Source organism: Gambusia affinis, linkage group LG07 (genome assembly GCF_019740435.1).
Source record: "Gambusia affinis linkage group LG07, SWU_Gaff_1.0, whole genome shotgun sequence".
Taxonomy (NCBI): Eukaryota; Metazoa; Chordata; class Actinopteri; order Cyprinodontiformes; family Poeciliidae; genus Gambusia; species Gambusia affinis.
Window position 1 is genome coordinate 10,496,838 of NC_057874.1, and position 21,195 is coordinate 10,518,032.

The window sequence follows — 21,195 nt, forward strand, 5'->3', positions numbered from 1 at the left end:
TACTTCTGGATCTCTAGACCTGAACAAAAGTCCTCTTTCTCAGCTCAGTCATATTTTTGACCCGGCCTGTTTTCATCTGGTTTGAATACCAGAACTGAAAGTCATTTTGTTGTTGCAGCTGTGAGAGTTAAATTGGCTCTTAGTCCATTCATCTGCTGTTCACTTACTCTGAATTTCTTCTTCTGTCTGAGTCGACATTAAAGCACACAACTCTATCAGTGAGTTGTGATGGAAAGTCTACCCATTACTGACTGTAGGTAAAATCAGGATTACCAACATGCTTAGATAGAAAATAATTTGAAGACATTCAGTAAGTGAATGTCTTCACTGGACTACGACTGAAATCTTGAGGATAAGAAAAAGGCTAAGCAAGAATTAAATGTTAATTTGTTTCCCTCCAGAAAGTCACAATCGTGTTAATTTAACAGTATAGGTCTTAATGGCCGCTCCAACCTTCAGAAAGCAGAGAAAACGCAATAAAACAAAGTCAGTAAAACATCTTACATGTCTCCTTTAGTAGATACATATGTACATACAGAAAAATCAGGCACTCAAGAGTTGAACTTGCAGTTTGAAAATAATTACATTGCTTCAATTCTTAAACATTTACAAATTAAAAAAAAAAATACTATGCCCTGAAAGACAGCATTTCAGAGTTTAAATATAAATCATCACATTATAATGAAACCCACCGCAGGAGCACCTCTGAGATGTCTTTGTTTGGTTATTCATCACTAGCTCACCCTCTTTAACTTAATTCAGATTATCTACAACACACTGGTGCACAAATGACACATACAGCTCAATCAATGTATCTCCTGTGTAAACACATGTACACGGTCTCATACCAAAATTAAAATTCTCATGTTAAACAAAAATGCAATTTAAAATTAAACAAATGAGCATAAATGTGCTGCACTCAACAACAAAGAACAGAAAAATAAAAGAGGGTCGTAGGGGAGCTGCGGGTCGCGGCTCTCCCTGAGGAGATGTGGTCGAGTGATTTCATTTTGGGTCAGGGGAGGAGCGCGGCCGAACCCTGATCTAGAGGAATAAAGGCATAATGAGAGCAGCGAGTCCGACCTCTGCAGAGAGGAACAACCCATCATAACCATTACTTCCAGTAGCTCTCAATCTTTAGGTCCTGACCCAAAGCGTTGAGCTCCTGTGCACCGATCATCAGCAGAATACACAGCCTGCTTCTCCTTATTCTATCGACTGATTGCTTGGGGTCTGGCGTGTGTTTATTGCAAACTTGTTTATGCGCATCAGTAGAAGCAGACGGTGTGGAGAAAAGGCCTGTTGCTCTTGTCCTCAAACTCCTGCAGGAGCTCGTCGATTTCGTTCTCCATGTCGTCTGTGTGCTGGATCTGATGACGACGGTGAAGACGGACACAACTTAGACACAGATTAACTGATCACAGGCTGGTTGAAAGTTTTAATGAACTGCTTATTTGACGGTGGAAGAAAATCCTGAATTAGATACTTACACACTGACACAACTCGCAGATGAGGAAGGCTCCCAACGTGGCCTCCTCGTGGTTGTCCTGAATATCTACATTGATTACATGAACTGGTTGTAACGTCTCCTGGTCTCTTGAATTCAAATCTAAAAAAAAACAAAAACCAAGTCAAAATGTAATCTTTTTTTAAGGTCACAGAGGAAATGGTTTGTAAAGAGTTATAAATAAGAATCTGTAGTCAGTGATTTGATATTTAACAAACAATCTCACCCTCCAGGACTTGGTCATAGACTCTCTCTTCACAGGTTATGACCAGGTCGAATTTATCCTTACACAATTGGAAGCGCTCTGGTTTTGCTTTGATGCGCTTGTTGCGGTCCAGCATGTGTAAGATCCCATTCTGTGTATATCTGATAGGTGAGGAAGTCAAGGAAAACAGCAGCAGCCACAAAAACTGAACCGAATCACCTCCTCCCACAGCTACACACACAGATTAATGTTTAAAAAGCCTGAGACTACTGCTCTTCAGAGAAAAAGGGAAGAAAGCTTTGAACAATCTGATTAAAGAGCAAACAGTGCCCTCTGGTGGTGACATCAATAACAAGTCCACAATTTAAAGAGAAGAATACTGGACTTCCTGCGAAATGAAGTTTAGACAACTGTCGCCATTCTGAAGAGTTTTAATTAAAATCAACATTTCCAACACGTCACTTTTCTCTCCATCTTCTACTTACAGGTTCTCAATTTTTTTTTTTTGTATCTATATCTCAATCTTCCTACTGCGTCACAAATCAGGCCTTTGCTACATTGCACCAGGTTCACAGGATGTCTGTGCATCTTCTAGTCTAAAACCCAGAAAATAAATCAGATTTCAGTGGTTTAAAAATGTGGACAGGAAGGGAAACGGTTTGATCTTCTGGCTACCAAACACTAAATCAGAGGTCTTCGACTAAAACCCTCAAGGTCTGAGGTCTTGCAACTTTTAGATGTTTCTCTGCTTCCCCCCACCTGACTGAAATAAAGAGGTCATCAGCGGGACTACGGAGAACTGGACTGCATACTGAAAGATGGTTTATGTATTTGATTCTGGTGCGTTGGATCCAAGAAACACTTAAAAGCTGCAGGACATTGGACCTCGAGGACTGGAGTCAAGACCCCTGATCTAGGCTTTTAGCACAATTAAAAAGAATAAATAAAAAGAAATGCAAACTTCATGGAATAAACCATTGCTTTTTCAAGGTTATATTTTGAGCTTTTATAACCTCAATAGTTTAAAAGTGGCTTTTCCAAATGTGCTTTAGGTAATCCTACCAGTTGACCTAATATCAGAGAAATCACTTGTAAAAAACAAACAAAAAACCCCAACCTTTTTCATAATTTTTTAACTTTATAAACTGATGCATTTAAATATTGGAGAGCAGAATACAGCTCATGATTTTTTGCTTTGCTGATTACACATGAGCAAAGTAAAAAATAAATAAATAAAATCTAAGTTTCATTTTTTGATGCTTTACATTTTGAAAATCCTTTATTCTGCGAGTCCTTTTTTTATTTTTTTATCTTTAAACTTTTTATAGTGTGCAAAACAAAATTTAAAGAAGCTTGCTACACCTGAACTAAAATAGACAATTACTAAATAATTTCCCTTCCAGGATAAGAGCATCTATTAATTTGAGCCTGAACACTTCAAATTGGCACAACTTTCACATTAATTTTGTCAAACTTTTAAATAACTTAATTTCCTTTTGTAGGTCAGAAAGTTAAATCTTTTTAAAGTCATGGACATTAAATTATTCTGGGGCAAAATGACTAACAAAAAGTAGCACAGCTACTGGAAAACTTAGAGCATTAAGATATATAGAACAAATCCCACAGGTATGTTTTTTCTCTACATAATTAAGGTTTTTCCATAAAACCTACCTAGGATTACTTACCATTAAGCTAAACTTTACCCTAAATATACAGTTTACATTTACACTAAAACCTTTAAACATGAGTTTTCATAGGACTTCAAATCTGTATGGGTTTTGTTTTCCAGCATTGTACCTGCTATCCACAGGGATCGGTTTTCTTTTTTCACCCACCAAAATAAAATCTACTCACCAGGCTGTGCAAAGAACCAAGGCACCAGAAACTGATCATGGTGCAAAAATACTCAAAAATAAAAAAAAATTAAACAGGGGTTTAAAAAAACCATCTAATATATAGATATAAACAAAGTCAATAGAAAAATGACAAACAGGTTACTATTGCCAACAAAATCCACTTACTGTTCTAATGAAACTGCTGATTGCAAGGTTATTTTCACACCTTATTTTACAACCATGTGTCAAACATTTTCAGACTGCGTCTGATTTGAGGAGCTCCCATTGTTTGTGCTGTCCCAAGACCACCACCTAGCCAAACTCCAAACAAACAATACCATCCATGTCAGACTTTCAGATGGGTCATGTTTACTTAGGTGTGTGTGAGAGAGAGAGAAATAGAGGGAAAAAAAATGAGTGCGAAGGGGATACAGTTCCTTGTCCTTTCGGACCAAGTCGTTGTACATCTGTTCATAAGTTGTTTTGAAGTCATACACATTAGGTTTATCCGGGGATGGACCAGGTAGCTTCACATGAGACCCAGTCCCAAATGATCGTACATCAAATCCACGTTTGCTGTAAAAAAGAAAAGGACAAGAGAATAAATACCATATTAAAATTAATTTTGTCAACAAGATAAGTGATCATCCTACTGTAGTCAGTTTTTGATTAGAGGAGTGTAGAAATCCTTATTCCCGTGCTTTAAAAAAAAACAATTTTTTATTGTAAAACAAATAAATATAATAAATAATAGAAACTATTCCTATTAAAAACACAAGGGCAGGAAACTCCTCAGATCGTGTTATGAAAGAGCTGAATGACCGGAGTTGCACAACTGCAGTTCTTCTTCTGGAACACTTCCGTCCAGGGGGCGCTGTTGTCAACATGTGAAGCCGGGGGGTACCGATCTAATCACTAAGGCCTTGTGTTTTAAAATCCCTGCGTCAGTTTTTTTTTTAAGAGAAAAATCAGTGCGGTTGTTTCCTTTAACCAGCACATGCGAAGCCGTGTAAACAGGATGTGTTCAGGGTGAGCTACACCCTCGGTGGGACACTCCAGAAGTGAGAGTCCATTGTTAAAGAGCGATAAAGGCCTGACGGACTGACACCGCGTCGGTACGGGTTGTGACCGGCTGGGAAAGTCCCTCCATACAGCACAGGTTCATTTGGAGTTGGTTTTCTTGTTCTGTCTCGTCTTCCTGGCGGGTCGTCTTTACCTGAGGATATTGTGCGCTTCCATACTGCGGTTCTGGTTGCTCGAGCAAACAACCGCTACACGCAGCGGATGGCTCGGCATTGCGACTCTCCGGCTGAGACTAACTAACACCAGCGGCCAGAAACTAAAACCTAGTGGTTATTTTGGTTCCTGTGAGGAAAAAAAACATAAACATAAACCCCTATAGTAAGATAAACAGCACGGCGTTTCAATTATGAACACCGTGAGCACCGCTCCAGTTCTTTAGAAGCAGGAAGTTAAAATGGCGGAACTAGGGACGCTGAAAACGGCTTTATAATGTGATGTCATCGGGGGCGGGGCTTCGCATGACGTCAGTAAAACAAATGTTATCCAAATATTCCTTCATTATTGTTGAAAAGTAGAAGTAGTTTAGGTGAAAAAGTCATTAGACGAATTCAATACACGCAGTATTATTTATTTTAAATAAATAATCAAAAACAAATAATTATTTTTAATGATTATTAAATAATGACAAATGGAATGAACATTTCATTTGTATCGTACAAAAAGGGCCTTGAAGTTGCCATCTTTGGTTACCATGCAAATTATGACACTTTTGTGTAAACTTATTTTATTATATAATATTTGGTCTAAAACCATCTCTTGGTTAAAGGGTGGGTAATGCAGTTGAATTTTCCTGTTGGTTGCAAATGGTACATTGTTAGCAGATTCACTTTTTAGTACAGCATTAAACATGGGTGTGTGAGGCTCAGCACTTGGCCACGCCCCTCATTGTATCTTAACTCCGCCCACGTTGGTGAACATTTTTTAAAACGTAGGGCGGGGTTATGCTTTCACATGAGTATTATTTCCACTTTAAGTTCTTTATTCGTTTCTATTAATTTGTTTCTATTAATTATAATTATTGCTTAGGACTTTATTCTGTTTCTCAGATATTTAACCTACTGGAATTTTTAGCTTCAAAATTCAAATTAAAAGAATAATGTATTTATCATATTGACATATAATAAATCTGCATTCATGTGATTCTGATGAGTTGTTATTGAAGCCCTGGTTGTTTTAATAGCCTGTGACACTTAGTCTGGTTTCTTCCACGTTCTGGAGGCAGTGTGATGCTTTTAATGTTCTGCTAGGAAACCTTGGTTCCTGTCATTTATGTGAATAGTACTTTGAAACATGTTACCTACGTAAGCATCGCTGCAGATCATGCAAACCATTTCATGGTACCATTATTGACTGCTGGCTTTGTCTTCTTTCAGATGGTTAATGGTCCTTGCCACAAAGCAAAATTTGTTCAGGAGTGGTCAGGAATGGTTTAAGGAGCACAACAGTAAATCTAAGGAGATGATTTGGCCTCCATATTCCTAAGATCTGAACCTAAGATCTTGAGCTACTGTGGGATGAACTGAAATGTAAAGTCCAATCCATGAAGGAACAAGATTGCAATTTATAGGATGTAAACTCTCTACTATCAATATCTTGGCGCTAGATACCACATCACAAGATCTACAAAAGTTAAATGTTTTACAAGGCGCTCCTTTTCAATAAATAGGTTGTGAGATAATGATTCAGTCCTTTTTTTGAAAGTATTTTCCAGAACCTTCGGAGTAGATTTCAGTTCCAGGCCTCAAGCTGTCCTTTCTTGATGCTGGCTCATGTTCTTGTTCGGGTATTTTTAGCACTCAATAGAAGATAGTTTTATTTAACCTGGATGGCACAAGACACTGTCACATGCACACACCCAATTACACAAGTAGAACAATAAAGACAGCTGTGTGATATTAAAAGGTACCCCATAGTTTTTTATTTGCAGTCAGCTGGACAAAAAAGGGATTCTAGCTAAAAGACGTTTGGCACAGTATTTGGAGATTGCACGCTGTTTTCTTTTGCCCTTCACAGATTGCACAAACACTGTATGCAAACCTACAAGCAAAAACCAGAGATGACTGAATAAATCAAACTTAGACAGGTTATATTTATTTCTTTCTCAACATAGACACACTCTCAGATTTTTGTACCCTAAGCCATTTATTGAGGCTGTTTGTATTGCTGTAGAAACGAGGCCTGATGGCCCACCAGAGACAATCTGGCGCAACAAAACGACACAGTAAACTAGTGTACTAAACAGTTTATCAGTAATTTTGGTTCAGTGCGCCCTGGCAGAGGTTTAAAAGGCGTGTTATTCGCAGAGCCACAGGAAATTGTGCTTCAATTTGGTCGTAAAATGATGAGGTGCATCTTAATACATTAGATTCTTATTGATATTTAGATATTTTAGTAAATCAAAGTAATTTACAGATTTATTACTCATAGATTGTTGTGTCATAAGTGGTTAGTTTTGTTTACTTTGACGATGTTGACTTACAGCAAATAAAAACTCAAATTTCAATGAGAAAACTTTGATTTTACAGAAAGCCAAAATAAGGGGATTTTTAAATTATTGTCTTCCATCGTCCTTTGGACATTACTCCATGCATAGATTCTCAGTGAGGTTCAAGTCAGATGCATTTGCTGACCAATCAAGCCCAATAAGACCATGATAATTTAATCAGTTTTTGGCAGAGTGGGGAGGTGAAAAGGTGAAAAGTAATGTCGATTTCCTGAAAGTGAAATCGACATTAGCATGAACCTTGTTAGCATAAGGAAGCATAAAGTATTCTGACATTTCCTGGCATGGCTGTGCTGTGGAAACTTCACACTGGATTCAAAAGCGCTTTAATTTGGAGTTTCCCTGCTCTTCCTCCAGGTATTATTTTAGAAACGAAGAAAAAACTAAGAAACAGTCTAGTCTGATGTCTCTGTTTCAATCCTGGATTTGTCTGTGTGTGGTGCCTCTTATGAGTCTGACCCAAACTCTTAAACTGGTGAGCTTCACCGTCTTTTCAAGGCTGAAGTTGTTGCTGTTGTTGTTTGTGTATCTTCCCTGATGAAACTTTCTATTAATATTCTTGGATAGCATTCTGTGAACAGCATGCTTTTTTAGCAATCACTTTTTGCGGCTTATCCCCATTTTCCAGGACATAATTTGGGTTTTATTAGCTGTATGCCATTATCACCAACATCAGTTTCTCTTTTGTCCAAACTAAATTGCCTTTCTAATTTATTAAGAAGCACCTGTGCTGTTCGTTGAACAATAACTGCCTTGCAACGATGACTGTGGGACGTGTTTATGGAGATATTTAGCTTGTTTAGTCCGTCAGTGGCGTGAGTGAGTGCGGTAGGAGTATGTGTGCTGTGTAGTGGGACTCATGATGTTTTCTGTAATGTAGGCCACCAGCAGACAGATGATCACCAGCATCACACAGATAGCGCCCCCTACCGCCGTCATGGCGATCACAATGTCCTGCATCCCTGACGGCGGCAGCGTGAACTCCACGCAGTCCCGCTGCTCCGCTCTCCGATGCGGGCCGGACCGGGCCGAGGCCCGCAGGCAGATTCGGTACGGGATGTTCTCATGCAGCTCGGACATCATGAAGTCCCTGCAGCCCGCCGCCAGCTGCACGCCGGCGCACTCAAACTGGGTGTAGCTGCCGTTCCACCAGCAGCTCAGCTCGAATCCGCCGCGCTGGTGGCGGCGCTCACCGAACACCGACCGCGGCGGAGAAGTTAAATGTGACCCAGAACCAGCAGGCTGCTCGGGAGGGCTCTGCCTCGTCTCATTGTCTCCATTGTGGCTCCACTGTAACAGCACGCTGCCATTGGTGAGCAGGTTCGCCACCAGGTTCCCCAAAGTCACCTGCGTCCTGCAGTCCTCCTTGTTGCACCTGTACCCGAACAGCGTGCGTCGAAAACAAAGCTGCCCCCAGATGCCCCCCTCTATCACCCTGTAGGCACAGATCGGTGACGCCTCCTCATCAGGTTTCGGTCTCGGCGCGCTGACAGAGAAATTACTGCTGCTGTCTTTAATCTGAAATGATGGCCTGCTGTCATGACTCCGGCTGTTATTCCTGACTCTCCCCTCGGATGCTGCTGCTGCTGCTGCAGAGGAAGAGGATGAGGATGTTTGGTATATTAATGTGAAGACCAGGAGCGCCGACAAGGCGAGCAGCGATGCTCGGCGGTGGCTCGTCATCTCTCGTCCTCTGGTTGAATTATTTTCGCTCACAGTGGACCGCCGGATGGGCGATGGCACAACCATCCGAGCCGAGGTCTGCCATGGAGATCAGCTTTTCTTCTTCTTCTTCTTTTCCCTCTCATCTGAAGCAGAAAACGCATTTGGTGCATTTAAAGAGATCCCGCATGAATAAGGCGATTAGAAATCGGATCAAAGTGACTCCTTGTGTGCAAACCACTTACGTGTTTCTGCAGGACAGAGGAGCCGCTTTCTCCTTCCTGTCTGGCTTGACGTAAATGGCTTTGATGCCTGTTTGAGAGCGTGCACGTGAAGGAGCGCTCGCCGCTGCGTGCTGGAGAGCGTGGGTGCGTGCGTGAAATATTTGGAGTCATCATTGGCAGTTGGACGATGAGTCATCGTCCCACTCAGTGCTCCAGGTGCGGGTCAGATTCCTGAAAACACAGCTGGACGAAAAGCTGTTACTCTTCTGAACAAATATAAGCTGTGACTTTATGAATGTTTTCTCTAATAACAAAATAAATTTACTTTTTTTTTATCATCTTAAACATTTAATATATATCTGAGAGAGATAAATTAAGTAAGGGCTGCAACTAACGATTATTTTAGAAATCGATTATTCTGACATTAATCAACTAATAGGATAAAAATGGCGAAGTTATAAAGATTTTTTTTTAATTTAAACATTTAAACTTGTTTAGTTCAGTAGTATAAATAATTAAAAAGACACAAATGAACAAATAATTCAAGAACGTTTTATTGAATTGACAAGTTATTTTATTTTAAACAATTTCTTTCAAATGAATGAATTTAATGAATTTGAACAAGGGAACCTAAAATCTTTCCATTTAAAGAGCTTGGAGCTAGAAACAAAGTGTTATATATATTTTGAATGTATATATATGTAAATATTTTCATACAGATACACATACATAGTACAGTTTTGGCATAATGGCTGCTGAATATGCAGAATTTTCATCAAATTGCCTTTTTTTAGTCTGCATGTACTCCAGTTAATTAATCTATTAGCTGGCAATTCTTTGGAATTGATATTTATTTGTTCATTTATTTAATTCTTGTGCCTCACGAGGCTTAATTTAAAACGGTCATTTTCTTAACTGGAGCGTAATATAAATGTGTTTCTGCAGTAAAGTGTACATTGGGAACAATATTGGATTATTGTTGGATTATTTGTGCCACTAATGAATTAAATGAAAAGGCTGTAAACATCTATTATGAAATCTGGCCGCAGTTTCTCCGTTGTATTCAGGTTCTTTAACTTTAACCAGTTAAAAGTAAAAGGACTTTAACTGGACCTTTTCAGTATATTTCAATATAAATTGCTACATTAGCTCTGGTCGCTAATTTGAAATATTCTTAGAATTCCAGTCTTGCTCTGCATTTAGCTCCATCCACCATAATGCTGCCACCACCATGTTTTAGGGATGTTGTGTTCAGGATGATGTGCATTGTTAGTTGTGCAAATAGGTAAAAAAAAAAAGAGAGAGCGTATATTTTTTCAAATGTTTGCTGTTTCAGCTCCTTTCTAAGGAGAGGAAATCTTGGCTGCTCGTTAATAATGATCTCTAATGGAAACATTTAAATTGTGGTGAAATGCATCATTGCTCTTTGCTTCAGTGCTTAGTTAAGATTATTCCATGATATCATCACCGTGTCCCACTGGAAGCTCAGTAAATAATTAGTACCAGGGGAGAGAATGAAAGGATGATTAACACGAAGAAATGCTGAATTTGTTTGTTCTCTTCCTGTGAGATGAAGGTTCATGGTGCGCATGGCTGAATTAGTTTCTCTCTCTTTACTCTTAAACAGAAGAAATAAAAACAAATAGGAAAACAAAGAGTCTGTACTAAGATACAAAAAATAAAAAATAGTGTGTATCTGTGTGTGGAGTGGGGCAGATTAAATGTTGAGCTGAAGCAATTTAAAAACATAACTCAGTTTAATATAAGATATAAAAAAGTCATTTTTGAATGCCAAAATGGTGGAGGAAGAATGTTGACAGAGGGAAACCGACTCCATTTTCATAAAGGCTGTTTGTTTTTTATTAAAAAATGTTTTTGATAGAAAGAAATGGCCTGAGCCTGTCTGTCTGTCTGTCTGTCTGTCTGTCTGTCTGTCTGTCTGTCTGTCTGTCTGTCTGTCTGTCTGTCTGTCTGTCTGTCTGTCTGTCTGTCTGTCTGTCTGTCTGTCTGTCTGTCTATCTATCTATCTATCTATCTATCTATCTATCTATCTATCTATCTATCTATCTATCTATCTATCTATCTATCTATCTATCTATCTATCTATCTATCTATCTATCTATCTATCTATCAAATAAGTTACTTCTGCCTATGCTCATTATCAAACAAATAGTAATCAAAATATAATATTTTGGTATTTGAATAGTGACTGTGTTTGAATTGAACAAAAATGGAGTAAACTAAATAGATAAATAGTTCAGCTGTTAGATTTTACTTTGTATGTAAGTAAAGTGATTAAACTTGCTGATGTAGCAGTTCTGTTGGTCTGTAACACATGGGACATGTTGACGTTTTGGACTAAATGGACCGTGAGCACGGTCAGCAGAGATTCATCATGTGTGATGGATTTAATCCCTGGTCTGTATGAACACATATAAAACAGCGCGACAGTTGGGAGCAGCAGCAGCTCTGTGTGTGACCCCTCTGACCCCCCATGTCTGAAAGGAAAGGATGACGCCATGTCAGAGATTCTCACTGTAGATGCTATTTTGTTTGGCTTCTTGGTTTTTTCCGGGATTTTGGGAAACATCTTGGTCATCCATGTGGTGAGAGAGCAAATATCGTTTTAATGGATGAGTAGAAGGTTTTTACACCAAATCTTACCAGGCATTTTTGTTTCAGTTTCTAGTGAAAATAACTCAGTACACTTTAAATAAGACAAAACAAAAAACCTGTCAGTAAGATACAGCAGCTTGTTTTAAGTCAATCATTTGTCAATATTGATGAAAAAGTTTTTTTCCACTGGATTTAAAAAAAATTTAAGTCAAGGTCATATATAGCTCTGGGAAAAAAAGAGACCACTTAAAATGATCAGTTTCTCTGGTTTTACTTTTTATAGGTAAATGTTTGAATAATTTCAGACAACATGTCTGAAATTAAAAGCAAAAATTTAGTATTTATTTACAGGAAATGAGAAATGGTCAGAATAATGAAAAACATGCAGCGCTTTCAGAAAACAAATTCATATTCATTTAGAAACAACAACGCTGATGTTTTAACTCAGTTCAGAAATCAATATTTGGTGGAACAACCAATGGGGTTCAGTGCAGTGGACTCTTATTTACTTCTGGAGCCGTATCTTTCTGAAAAGTTACTTACCGGTAGTTTTGTTTTATTCCAGGAGTACTAAGATATTTGCATTAGAAACCAGACTAAAATACTTTTTCAGTGATTGAGTTCAGTCTGTTGTATTTCTCCACTCAGGTGTTTCAAACTGCTTTTGAGAGTCCGTCCCGGAGACTCTCTCCCTCCGACACCATCTTAGTCCACTTGTCTCTGGCCAACCTGCTCACCTCTCTTTTCCGCACCGTGCCCATATTCGTGTCCAACCTCGGCCTGGACGTGTCCCTGTCTCCGGGCTGGTGCAGGATCTTCATGCTGCTGTGGGTGTGGTGGCGAGCCGTGGGCTGCTGGGTGACGCTGACGCTCAGCATCTTCCACTGCACCACCCTGAGGCGACAACATGTGACCTTTGGACCTCTAACGCTGCAGAGGGAGCGGCGGCGGGTGTGGGTGGTGATGGGACTGGTGTGGGGCGCTAACCTGGCCTTCTCAATTCCGGCGCTGTTGTTCACCACTCACGTTGAAAGCAACGCCACCGTGCAGCTGATGGTGATCAGCTGCACCACACGGCCTCTGCTGGGCTGCGCCTGGAAGTTCCCCAGCGACCATCAAGGCTTGGCCTTCGCGTCCACTTCTCTTGCGCTCAACGAGGTTCTGCCGCTGGTTGTGATGGTTTTCACCAACTTGGTGACCCTTCACTCCCTGACCAAGCACATCCGAGCCATTACCTCGGAGTCAGGAAGCCACGGGGAGCTGGACAAACACGTGTCCGCTGAGCGTAAGGCCGCTCATGTAATCGTGTGTCTGGTGTCGCTGTTTGTGATCTGCTGGGTCCTGCAGGTCGCCGCGGTGACCTACTACAACCATGACGGTGGGCGTCACTCCGAGGGGCTGCTAACCGTGGCCCACTTCTCTGCTTCGCTGTTTGTGGGATTCAGTCCCCTTGTGGTGGCTCTGGGACACAGGAAGCTGAGGAGGAAAATCAGGAGCGTGATTCTGATGTGGACCAACGTCCCTCACAGCCAGGAGACTGAAAGTGGGAAAAAATCCCCCGAAACGAGCGGAAAAACCCCCAGTTTTGTTCCTCAGAAAGAGGTTAACGTTAAAAAGGTCAAAGACAAAGTTATACCACACAGATAGTGAAGGTAAAATATTTCTTCCTTCACTGAATAAATCAAGAATCACACATTTTTAATTCCTTTGTTATTCTTTAACTTATTTATTGGAACTCATTTATTTGAATCTAAACAAACAAAAACAAATCAATTTCTCATCTCATCTGAACAGATTGTTTGCACGTTGCTCAGTAGTGGATTTGATTTGGGTGATATGGCTCTCCACCCATGGCGGCACAGAATGTGGGGCATCACAAACTGTCCCAAAAATAAAAGGTTCTGCCAAAAACAAGTTTTTTGTTGCTTTTTTGCACACTTTATGAGTGTGGCGTGGGTTTCTCTCAGTTTTAAAAATAAAACTGCACAAAACTCTCCCAGAGTTTAATGTGTTAAGAATTTTGTTTAGTTTTTGAGGGTTCAGAAAAGTTACAAATATACAAATGCACAGTTTTTCTTGCATAGTGAACACTGCTGGGTGAGTGTGTGGTGTTTCTTTGTTTTTTGGTTGTGAGGGGTAGGAAACAAAATGAGGGGTTCATCCTGTGTGATTGACACAAAAAAACCATCATGTTGATTTGCTCAAATTTCCCAGTAGCTAAATTAGACATGAAACTCAAAAAATAAAAATAATCAGACACATCAGAAACTGTCCTACAAGACTTGACTTTTATCTTTGTTTCTTCATTTTGTTTGTTGAATGAGATCAGTATTTTTACTTTGTTTTGTTTAAATATTAAAGTTAGCTATATTGAACTGTTTTACTGATTTTGCAAGACCTTTGTAATAAACCAACATAATAAATTAAATTGGCCACGCAGTAAATATACACTCATTTCCATGAGTCAAACTCATGAGGGTTTCACAAAAGCATCGACACATCAATATGTTGCAGAACCATCTTTGCTGCAAGTCTTGGGGCTGATCTTTTGTGGCCTAAAGGATCAAGTGTTGCTCTTCACCCAGAAAATTTCAGTCAGAGACAGAAGACTTCATGCACAAACGAAGCCGGCGGTGGCCGATTGCCAGAACAACAGGCGACATGGTGATGAAGAGGATGTTTGCGAAGCGAGCGATGACCAGCAGAAACTCAGCCGAGGAGCCTCGATTGTAGTTGAAATAGTTGACAGAGATGATGCTGGTTCCCCAAGAGACGACGAAAAGCATGACAAGAGCAAGAATCACCTAGAAATAAAAGAAATTCGCCCATGGAAGATCAAAAACGAACTTTTGGAACAAATACTGTTGATCTTTGTTCCAATATCAACAGTATTGGGACAAATACTGTTCTAGTACTCTTGGAACAGTATTTGGACTCGAGGGTATGTCTTACCTTGGCGGCTCGCCTCTGTGCTGGCACTCGTTTTAAAACAGGAGCGTCCTGAACAGAGCTCCTCGACCGGCCGTGGGTGTAGAGAATGTAGAGAGACGTCATGTTGGTGACCGCCATCAAGAGGATTGGGAATATTTCATGGATTATCATGGATGTGGTGGCGTAGGCCAGGCCGTAGTAGTTTGACGGGAAGTTCCACACACAGCCCAACAGGGGGCGCGTTGTGCTGCTCACCAACATGAGAGTCTGAGATCAGCGGAGGATGAAGAAGAAATGCAAACGAGAAAGATAATCTGGGTTGTGGCGTCTGTTTCCAAAAGTTATTGTGAGAAAAGCTGGGTTCAATAGGGGGCCGTTTGTAAAGTAACACGAAAAATTAACAAGAATAATTTGGCTTGTTTAGCCTGTCATAGAGAAAGAAATGTGGGTGCAGCGTTTGCAAAGTTATTTTCATCATGTTATTCAGACACTTATAAATGTCAGCTAATTCACGAGCTAAATATACAAGCAAAATACTTTACTTTCAAAAAACTAAATATTAAGTTTTAATTTACTGAAAAACTAAATATTTAGTTAGTCCTAAATATTGAGTTGGCAAACTGAATATTTAGTTTTCAATTGAACGTTTAATATTTAGTTTGGAAAATAAGTATTTAGTTTGAAAATGAAATGTTTAGTTTTTGTAAAATAAATATTTAGTGTGAGACTAAATATTCAGTTAGCAAAGTAACTAAGTATTTAGTTATAATAACTTAAAAACATTTGTTGGGAACTTGATATTTAATTGAAGGCTAAACATTTAGCTTGTAGACTAAATATTTAGCTTGTTAATTAAATATTTAGTTTGGTACTCTGACATTTATAAATGTAGAAATAAACGGTGAAAATATAACTTGATAAATTAACAAAAGTCATATTTTGGATTACGGTTTCTGAAATAGAAAATATAACAGAGTTTAATTTTAACAATACTATAGTTGTAACGTTTGTTAAAACTGGTTTATTTACTCTTCAAATTCATTTTTGCGCAGCCAAAATTTTATGTTCTCCTGACATTTTTATGTTGCTCTTGACGGTTGGAGGTTACCATAGCAACCGGCAGCTGGCAGCTCCTCCCCCTTTCCTATCGCTATTTTTTACTGTTAGAATCAACTCTGTGTTTTCTTTACAAGTAGCTATTACATTTTTAACATATATTTTAGACAAATTTAATCATATACATCACTTATTGTGGAATTTTGCTATATTTTGTACATGTTTTTGGTGTTATAATCAATATGCATTTTAGCTATGTTTAATTTTACAACTATTAACTGCTGCTACTGCTCATTGGGAGCCATTGCTCTGTAGTTTGTTTAAGGTTATTTATTGTAGTTTATTTAATGTATGGGGCAGAAGTTGACGAACTGATGGCAATCACCTACTTGATTACCATCAGTAATCCAGTTGACAGTAAACGTACCTACAAGTTTCTTGTAAGGTATGTTTTAATTTTTGATACAAAATAATGTTTCAGTTACCAATTGTGTGATAGTCTTTCAATGCTGAGTATATGTGTGTCTGTTGTGAAGTCAGCCTCCTGGAGCTGCTTCTTTGGACAAACAAAGAAGGGTTACAAATGCCTGGCAAAAAGATGCAAACTTCGTGTTTGTCTCACCTCTGTGGTGTTTTCATTGCCACTGGTGGAGAAAATGTGAGCAGGAATGGAGTAAAGAAGGTTTAAAATCCACATGATGGCCAGGCTCAGCAGCAGGGTCCTATAGGTGCTCCACGGCCCCTGAAGGTGTCCAATAGTCGGAGTCACGCGCTTCAGAGTATGGAGGTGGAACGCGCTGAGGAAGAACGTTGACCACACGTTGACCGACCGCAACCAGACCCAGATTCCCATCAGGAACTGACACCAGCCTTTGGAGGAGTACAGCTGGAATAGAGATGTTTTGATTGGGTAAGTTTTATGTGTTTTCATGTCCTGGAGCACGCTCTGCATTGAGATCATAGGGCCGATGGACAGTAAATCAATAACGATATAAATTGTAATAGACACGTGAAGCAAAATTGGTGGAATCAACTAACTCACTCACTCTTTGGTTACCTAGCAACTCACTCACTCTTTGGTTACTTAGCAACAACCTGTTGAGTAACTTGTGCAGCAGTCATCTAGTGTTTTGCTAGTGTGTCTCATAACTGCTTAAAAATAAAAAAACAACGTTGTGGACTGAAGACTGTGGATGAACAGGAAAGGTTACGCCACCAAATCTGTCTCCCAATCTGGGTTTATTTGGTATCAGCTGTTCTGGATTGGTACAGTCAATTACTTGCTTTGGTTTCCAGGTATTGTCAAATTGTTGTGTTTTCTAACCTTATGCTAGGTGTGTCTTGGTCTTTTTAACCCTATATTGTCATCAGTTTGGTTTGGTTTTAAAGTTTGTCTGCCTAGCTCCTGCTACGTCAACAATTAATGACACTTTCAGTTTACAGCAGTGTAGTACTGTCTTTAATTTGGACAAGTGACACTGTTGTCCCAGTTACTTTCTGATGGACTCAAACCTTGGTCCACCCTGGGTTGTTCTTGAACATCCCAACAGATATAGTTTCATCTAAAGGTTGGCAGTTTGGGTCAAATGGTTGAAACAATTCAGTATTTACACAGAACCATTAGGAACATAAAGGTTACATTAAGCTAGGAGAATAGCTCCTAACCTCATCTGTCTTGAAATATCTGTGAAATAAAATGTGATGTCCTTGACAGGAAACCAACTGAGACACATAAACCAGCTCTGGAAAGAGAAGATGACAAATACATGAACTCAGAACTGTGGCAGAAGCTTGCCGATGATGAATGAAACTTTTGCATCCAGTTGCTTTGTTTTAAATTTGTTGACATTTTTGTTCCAAAATTAATCAACACTGAAAAAAGGGCGGTTACAGAAGCTGTAGTCCAGATATAATGACATGAGGTAAAATGTGACCTAGTTCAATGGCTCAAATGAGCTCAAATGAGCTGTTGAACTAGTAAAACACCAGAAAAACAGTTTTCAATGTTTTGCTTCCCAAACATACTTTAGTTTGTAGTTTTTTGAGCAGCACATCAGATGTGTATTTAAACAGTTCATACCTCGAGGCCCAGGTCTGAAATGATAAGCAGCAGGTTCCTCATGATGGACACCATGAGATTGGACACTGCCAAATTGACGATAATAATGTCTGAGTTAAGTCCCGGCCCACGATACATCATCACACTCTTTCCAATCACTCCTATCACAGTAGAATTACCCACGATTCCCAGAGCCACCAAAATGATGTAAAAGGCGCTCTGTGCAGGGGAAACAGTGGTGCGAAATCCCATCCCCACAAGCTCAGTGGTCGTCTCTTGCTCCGTATCTTGAGTCGTTGTTTCAAAATTTAGAATTTCCGAACCCATATCAGCATCCCGGCCCAAATTAAGTTCCCTCTTCATTGTGAATATTTACAGAGAAAGTCCAAATCAGGTGAACTTCCAAGAATACCGCAAATATGTACAACCTGAAGAAGATCCTTCCAGTGACATCACAGCTGAAAATTGACCTTTTGGTTCCACCTACTGATGAGCCAATCTCCACACGGGTCGGAGAAAGCCATACAGCATCACAATGTTTTCAACCTTAGGGAGATTGAGGTGTGTGTTAATGAAACACAAGAGATTAATCAATTTCCTTCAGCAAATTGTGCTTGAGTTGCAGCTTTCCACCGTTCACCATCAACCTGTAGGAAGTGTTTCTGTTAGCAGGTAACGCTCTGAGAAATATTTACTCACAGACTTTAACCGTGTTCAGGCTTGGTATGGGTTAAAAAAAAAGGACCAATAACCTCCCATTTATTTTTTAGAATATAATAATAAGCATTATCAGTTTAGAAAGCTTAATATACTTGTTAGGAGTTTCCCTTCTTTTTTTTACAAGCTAAACTAGTTTCAAAACCAGGTTGAAACTGAAAATATTTTGGGGTCTTATATCAGAAATATGTTTTTGTTTTTTTTAGCAAATTAAGTACTGCCATTCCAATGAAATACATATACACAAATAATGTTTTTACGTTATCTTAAAATGGTTTGTATGTATTGCACATATTTATGTTTCCTCAGGTCATAAATATCAAATACACTGTGTTTTTCTTAACTACTGACTTTAACTGCATGCGTAAAATGAGATCTAGTTCAACAAGTACAACATTTTTCCATGAGTTGCTTCCAATGCATGGTTTTTACTTTTTTTTTATCAAAATATCAGATGTGTAAGTAAGCAGTTCATACCTTGAAGCCCAGGTCTGAAATGATAAGCAGTATGTTTCTGACAATAGACACCATGAGGTTGGACACCGCCAAATTAACCATAATAATGTCCGAGTGATGTCTCGTGCCACGCTCCACCATCACACTCTTTCCAATGACTCCAAACACAATGATATTACCCACAATTCCTAGGGCCACCAGAATGATGTGGAAGGCGGTCAGTGCAGGAGACAGAGGAGAACGAAGTCCCATTCCCACGAGTTTCTTGGTTGTGTCTTGCTCCATAATTTCAGTCGTTGTGTTAAAATGTTGAATTGCTGAACTCATGTCAGCATCTCGCCCCAAATCAAGCTCCACCTTCATTGTGAATGTTTACTGAGAAAGTCCAAATCAACCTTCCAAGAACACTGGCACTCAGTTAAGCATCAGGGAATCGACCAGCTTTGGGGTTTTGTTTTTCCTGAAACCGAAGAAGCTACTTCCAGTGACATCACAGCTGAAAATTGATTTCTTGGTTCCACCTACCGATGATTTGAGTTCCTTATGGACCACAGAAAGATATAAAGCATCACAATTTTTTCAACCTCTGGGAAATTAAGGTGTGCGTTAATGAAACACGAGAGATTAATCAACTCCCCTGAGGAAAATGTGCTTGCTTTGCATCTTTACCCGTTGCCCCATCACCCTGAAGGAAATGCGGACCTTTAATCACTTGTAGCAGATTTTCTGCTGATTAGCAAATATCTGATTGATTTTTATTCACTGGTTTATATCCTTATGTCCAGAGTTTTGGGTGGGTTGTTTCACTTACCCACTTTTTAAAATAGGAACTACAATGTAGAGGAGCAATCGGTTTCGTTTGGCTATGGATTGCTAATGATAAGTACCAAAGGAAATTCTTAATAAAGTTAGTATTTTAGATGAAAATACCAAGTCAGAGCACCACCCGATTATCAGGAAATAATATGCAGCTAGCTTTCAGGTGCTGCCTGGTCAGGTGTGGCATTACAGAAATACAGCTGAAATGAGGCCGCACACCAAGCCCTGCTCATACTCAGAATAAATACAGACAACTTCTCTCCAAAATCTAAGAATTTACTTACATATATTCACCAACTTTCAGTTCCAGTTTACTCTGCAGAACCAGAACCAGAACCAAACACTGACGAAGCAGCATTCAGCTTCTGTGCATCACAAATCTGGAGTAAACTTTCAGAAAACTGCAAAACTGCTGAAACAGTGAGTTCCTTTAAAACTGCCTTTAATCCTTTAGAAGAGTGACTAAAACCCCACCTGTTTACAGTTGGTTTTGGACCTTAAATGAAACAATAGCCAACCTTTTGATGTGCAATGATAGCACTTGGAAAAATGTAACACTTCAGTTGTTGATTTTTGTGATTTTATGACGTAAAGCGCTCTGAACAGGCCTGTTGCAGACATGTGCTAAACAAGTAACATTTGATTTGATTTAAAACATTTAATTCAATAAACTCTTTAACTAAGCTTGTGACATTAAACTGAAGTACTACATAAATGAAAACTAACAAGCTACTAAAAGATAAAAGGAGCAAACAAGAATAAAAATGGAAAGATGCAGTGATATCTCCAGTTACTGTGAGTATGTTTGAAACCCAATGTGTGTTTTGAGGAATTTGAAATTACATCAAATTGATTAGCTTTAAGGATCAATGAAGAACAACTGATGTGTGTTCTTCAAAAAGTATCCTTATGGTGCAATTTGTTAGGGGGCATTTCATTCATTATAAGTGGCATCAAATGTATAAATTTGAGCCTGTATTTATAATTTTGACCTCAACTGGAATAGATAAAATATCCAATGATATTGTATCAAGTTATTTTGCTAATATTGGTTGACAGTTTTTGTTCTAAATGAATCAACTCTGCAGTAAGAATGGGTCAAAGAAGCTATTTAAAGTCCAGAAACGATGACATTTCTGCTAACAGTGAGTGGACCTAAACTCTGTGTGCAAAATCAGAGCTAGTTCCACAAGCAAAACACCTTTTTATTCTTTTCTATCCATAGTTTTTAGTTTTTTGAGCAGTACACCAGATGTTTCTGTAAGCAGTTCATACCTTGAAGCCCAGGTCCCAAAAGACAAGCAACACGTTCCTCAAAAGCAACACCATGAGGTTGGACACCGCCAAATTAACCATAATAATGTCCGAGTGATGTCTCGTGCTGCGCTCCACCATCACACTCTTTCCAGTGACTTCAAATACAATGATATTACCCACAATTCCTAAAGCCACCAGAATGATGTGGAAGGCGCTAAGAGGTGTGCTAAGTCCTTTCCCAACAAGTTTGACGGTTGCCTTTTGC

General features: G+C 39.2%; 4 protein-coding genes across 5 annotated transcripts; 1 reads left to right on the top strand and 3 right to left on the bottom strand.

Moving 5' to 3' along the window:
* Nucleotides 1-493: 493 nt before the first annotated feature.
* Nucleotides 494-5,032, bottom strand: ssu72 (SSU72 homolog, RNA polymerase II CTD phosphatase). Its single transcript, XM_044123170.1, has 5 exons — nt 4,764-5,032; nt 3,980-4,123; nt 1,734-1,873; nt 1,491-1,609; nt 494-1,370 (listed from the first exon to the last, which is right to left on the bottom strand). Exons 1-5 carry the CDS (start codon nt 4,841-4,843, stop codon nt 1,269-1,271), a joined length of 585 nt encoding a protein of 194 aa, XP_043979105.1. The 5' UTR covers nt 4,844-5,032; the 3' UTR covers nt 494-1,268.
* A 1,489-nt stretch (nt 5,033-6,521) lies between these two features.
* On the bottom strand, nt 6,522-12,451 carry fndc10 (fibronectin type III domain containing 10). Of its 2 annotated transcripts, XM_044123174.1 has the most exons (3): nt 12,373-12,451; nt 9,041-9,262; nt 6,522-8,941 (listed from the first exon to the last, which is right to left on the bottom strand). In XM_044123174.1, the coding sequence occupies exon 3, from the start codon at nt 8,880-8,882 to the stop codon at nt 7,941-7,943; it is 942 nt and encodes a 313-aa protein (XP_043979109.1). In that variant the 5' UTR covers nt 8,883-8,941; nt 9,041-9,262; nt 12,373-12,451; the 3' UTR covers nt 6,522-7,940. The 2 variants fall into 2 exon arrangements, with proteins under 2 accessions (XP_043979109.1, XP_043979107.1); XM_044123172.1 differs by lacking the exon at nt 12,373-12,451 and having other exon boundaries at nt 7,790-8,941; nt 9,041-9,469.
* LOC122834602 (olfactory receptor class A-like protein 4) lies at nt 11,183-13,328 on the top strand. Its single transcript, XM_044123171.1, has 2 exons — nt 11,183-11,625; nt 12,284-13,328. Exons 1-2 carry the CDS (start codon nt 11,539-11,541, stop codon nt 13,280-13,282), a joined length of 1,086 nt encoding a protein of 361 aa, XP_043979106.1. The 5' UTR covers nt 11,183-11,538; the 3' UTR covers nt 13,283-13,328.
* Nucleotides 13,329-14,218: 890 nt separating this feature from the next.
* Nucleotides 14,219-19,106, bottom strand: LOC122833902 (olfactory receptor class A-like protein 4). The gene is made up of 5 exons (XM_044121877.1): nt 18,876-19,106; nt 17,703-17,900; nt 16,245-16,508; nt 14,588-14,833; nt 14,219-14,439 (listed from the first exon to the last, which is right to left on the bottom strand). The coding sequence occupies exons 1-5, from the start codon at nt 19,104-19,106 to the stop codon at nt 14,227-14,229; spliced, it is 1,152 nt and encodes a 383-aa protein (XP_043977812.1). The 3' UTR covers nt 14,219-14,226.
* Between the last annotated feature and the right edge of the window lie 2,089 nt (nt 19,107-21,195).

Excerpts from the sequence above, each read along its gene's own strand:
- ssu72 (XM_044123170.1), bottom strand. The coding sequence starts at position 4,843 with ATGCCGAGCCATCCGCTGCGTGTAGCGGTTGTTTGCTCGAGCAACCAG. Across the intron at positions 4,124-4,763 it reads GAAGCGCACAATATCCTCAG|CAAACGTGGATTTGATGTAC; the intron begins GTAAAGACGACC and ends TCTTTTTTACAG. Across the intron at positions 1,371-1,490 it reads TCTGCGAGTTGTGTCAGTGT|ATCCAGCACACAGACGACAT; the intron begins GTAAGTATCTAA and ends CGTCGTCATCAG.
- fndc10 (XM_044123174.1), bottom strand. The coding sequence starts at position 8,882 with ATGGTTGTGCCATCGCCCATCCGGCGGTCCACTGTGAGCGAAAATAAT.
- LOC122834602 (XM_044123171.1), top strand. The coding sequence starts at position 11,539 with ATGTCAGAGATTCTCACTGTAGATGCTATTTTGTTTGGCTTCTTGGTT. Across the intron at positions 11,626-12,283 it reads ACATCTTGGTCATCCATGTG|GTGTTTCAAACTGCTTTTGA; the intron begins GTGAGAGAGCAA and ends TTCTCCACTCAG.
- LOC122833902 (XM_044121877.1), bottom strand. The coding sequence starts at position 19,106 with ATGGGACTTCGTTCTCCTCTGTCTCCTGCACTGACCGCCTTCCACATC. Across the intron at positions 16,509-17,702 it reads TTTCAGACCTGGGCCTCGAG|CTGTACTCCTCCAAAGGCTG; the intron begins GTATGAACTGTT and ends TCTCTATTCCAG. Across the intron at positions 14,834-16,244 it reads GCAATGAAAACACCACAGAG|ACTCTCATGTTGGTGAGCAG; the intron begins GTGAGACAAACA and ends CGCTGATCTCAG.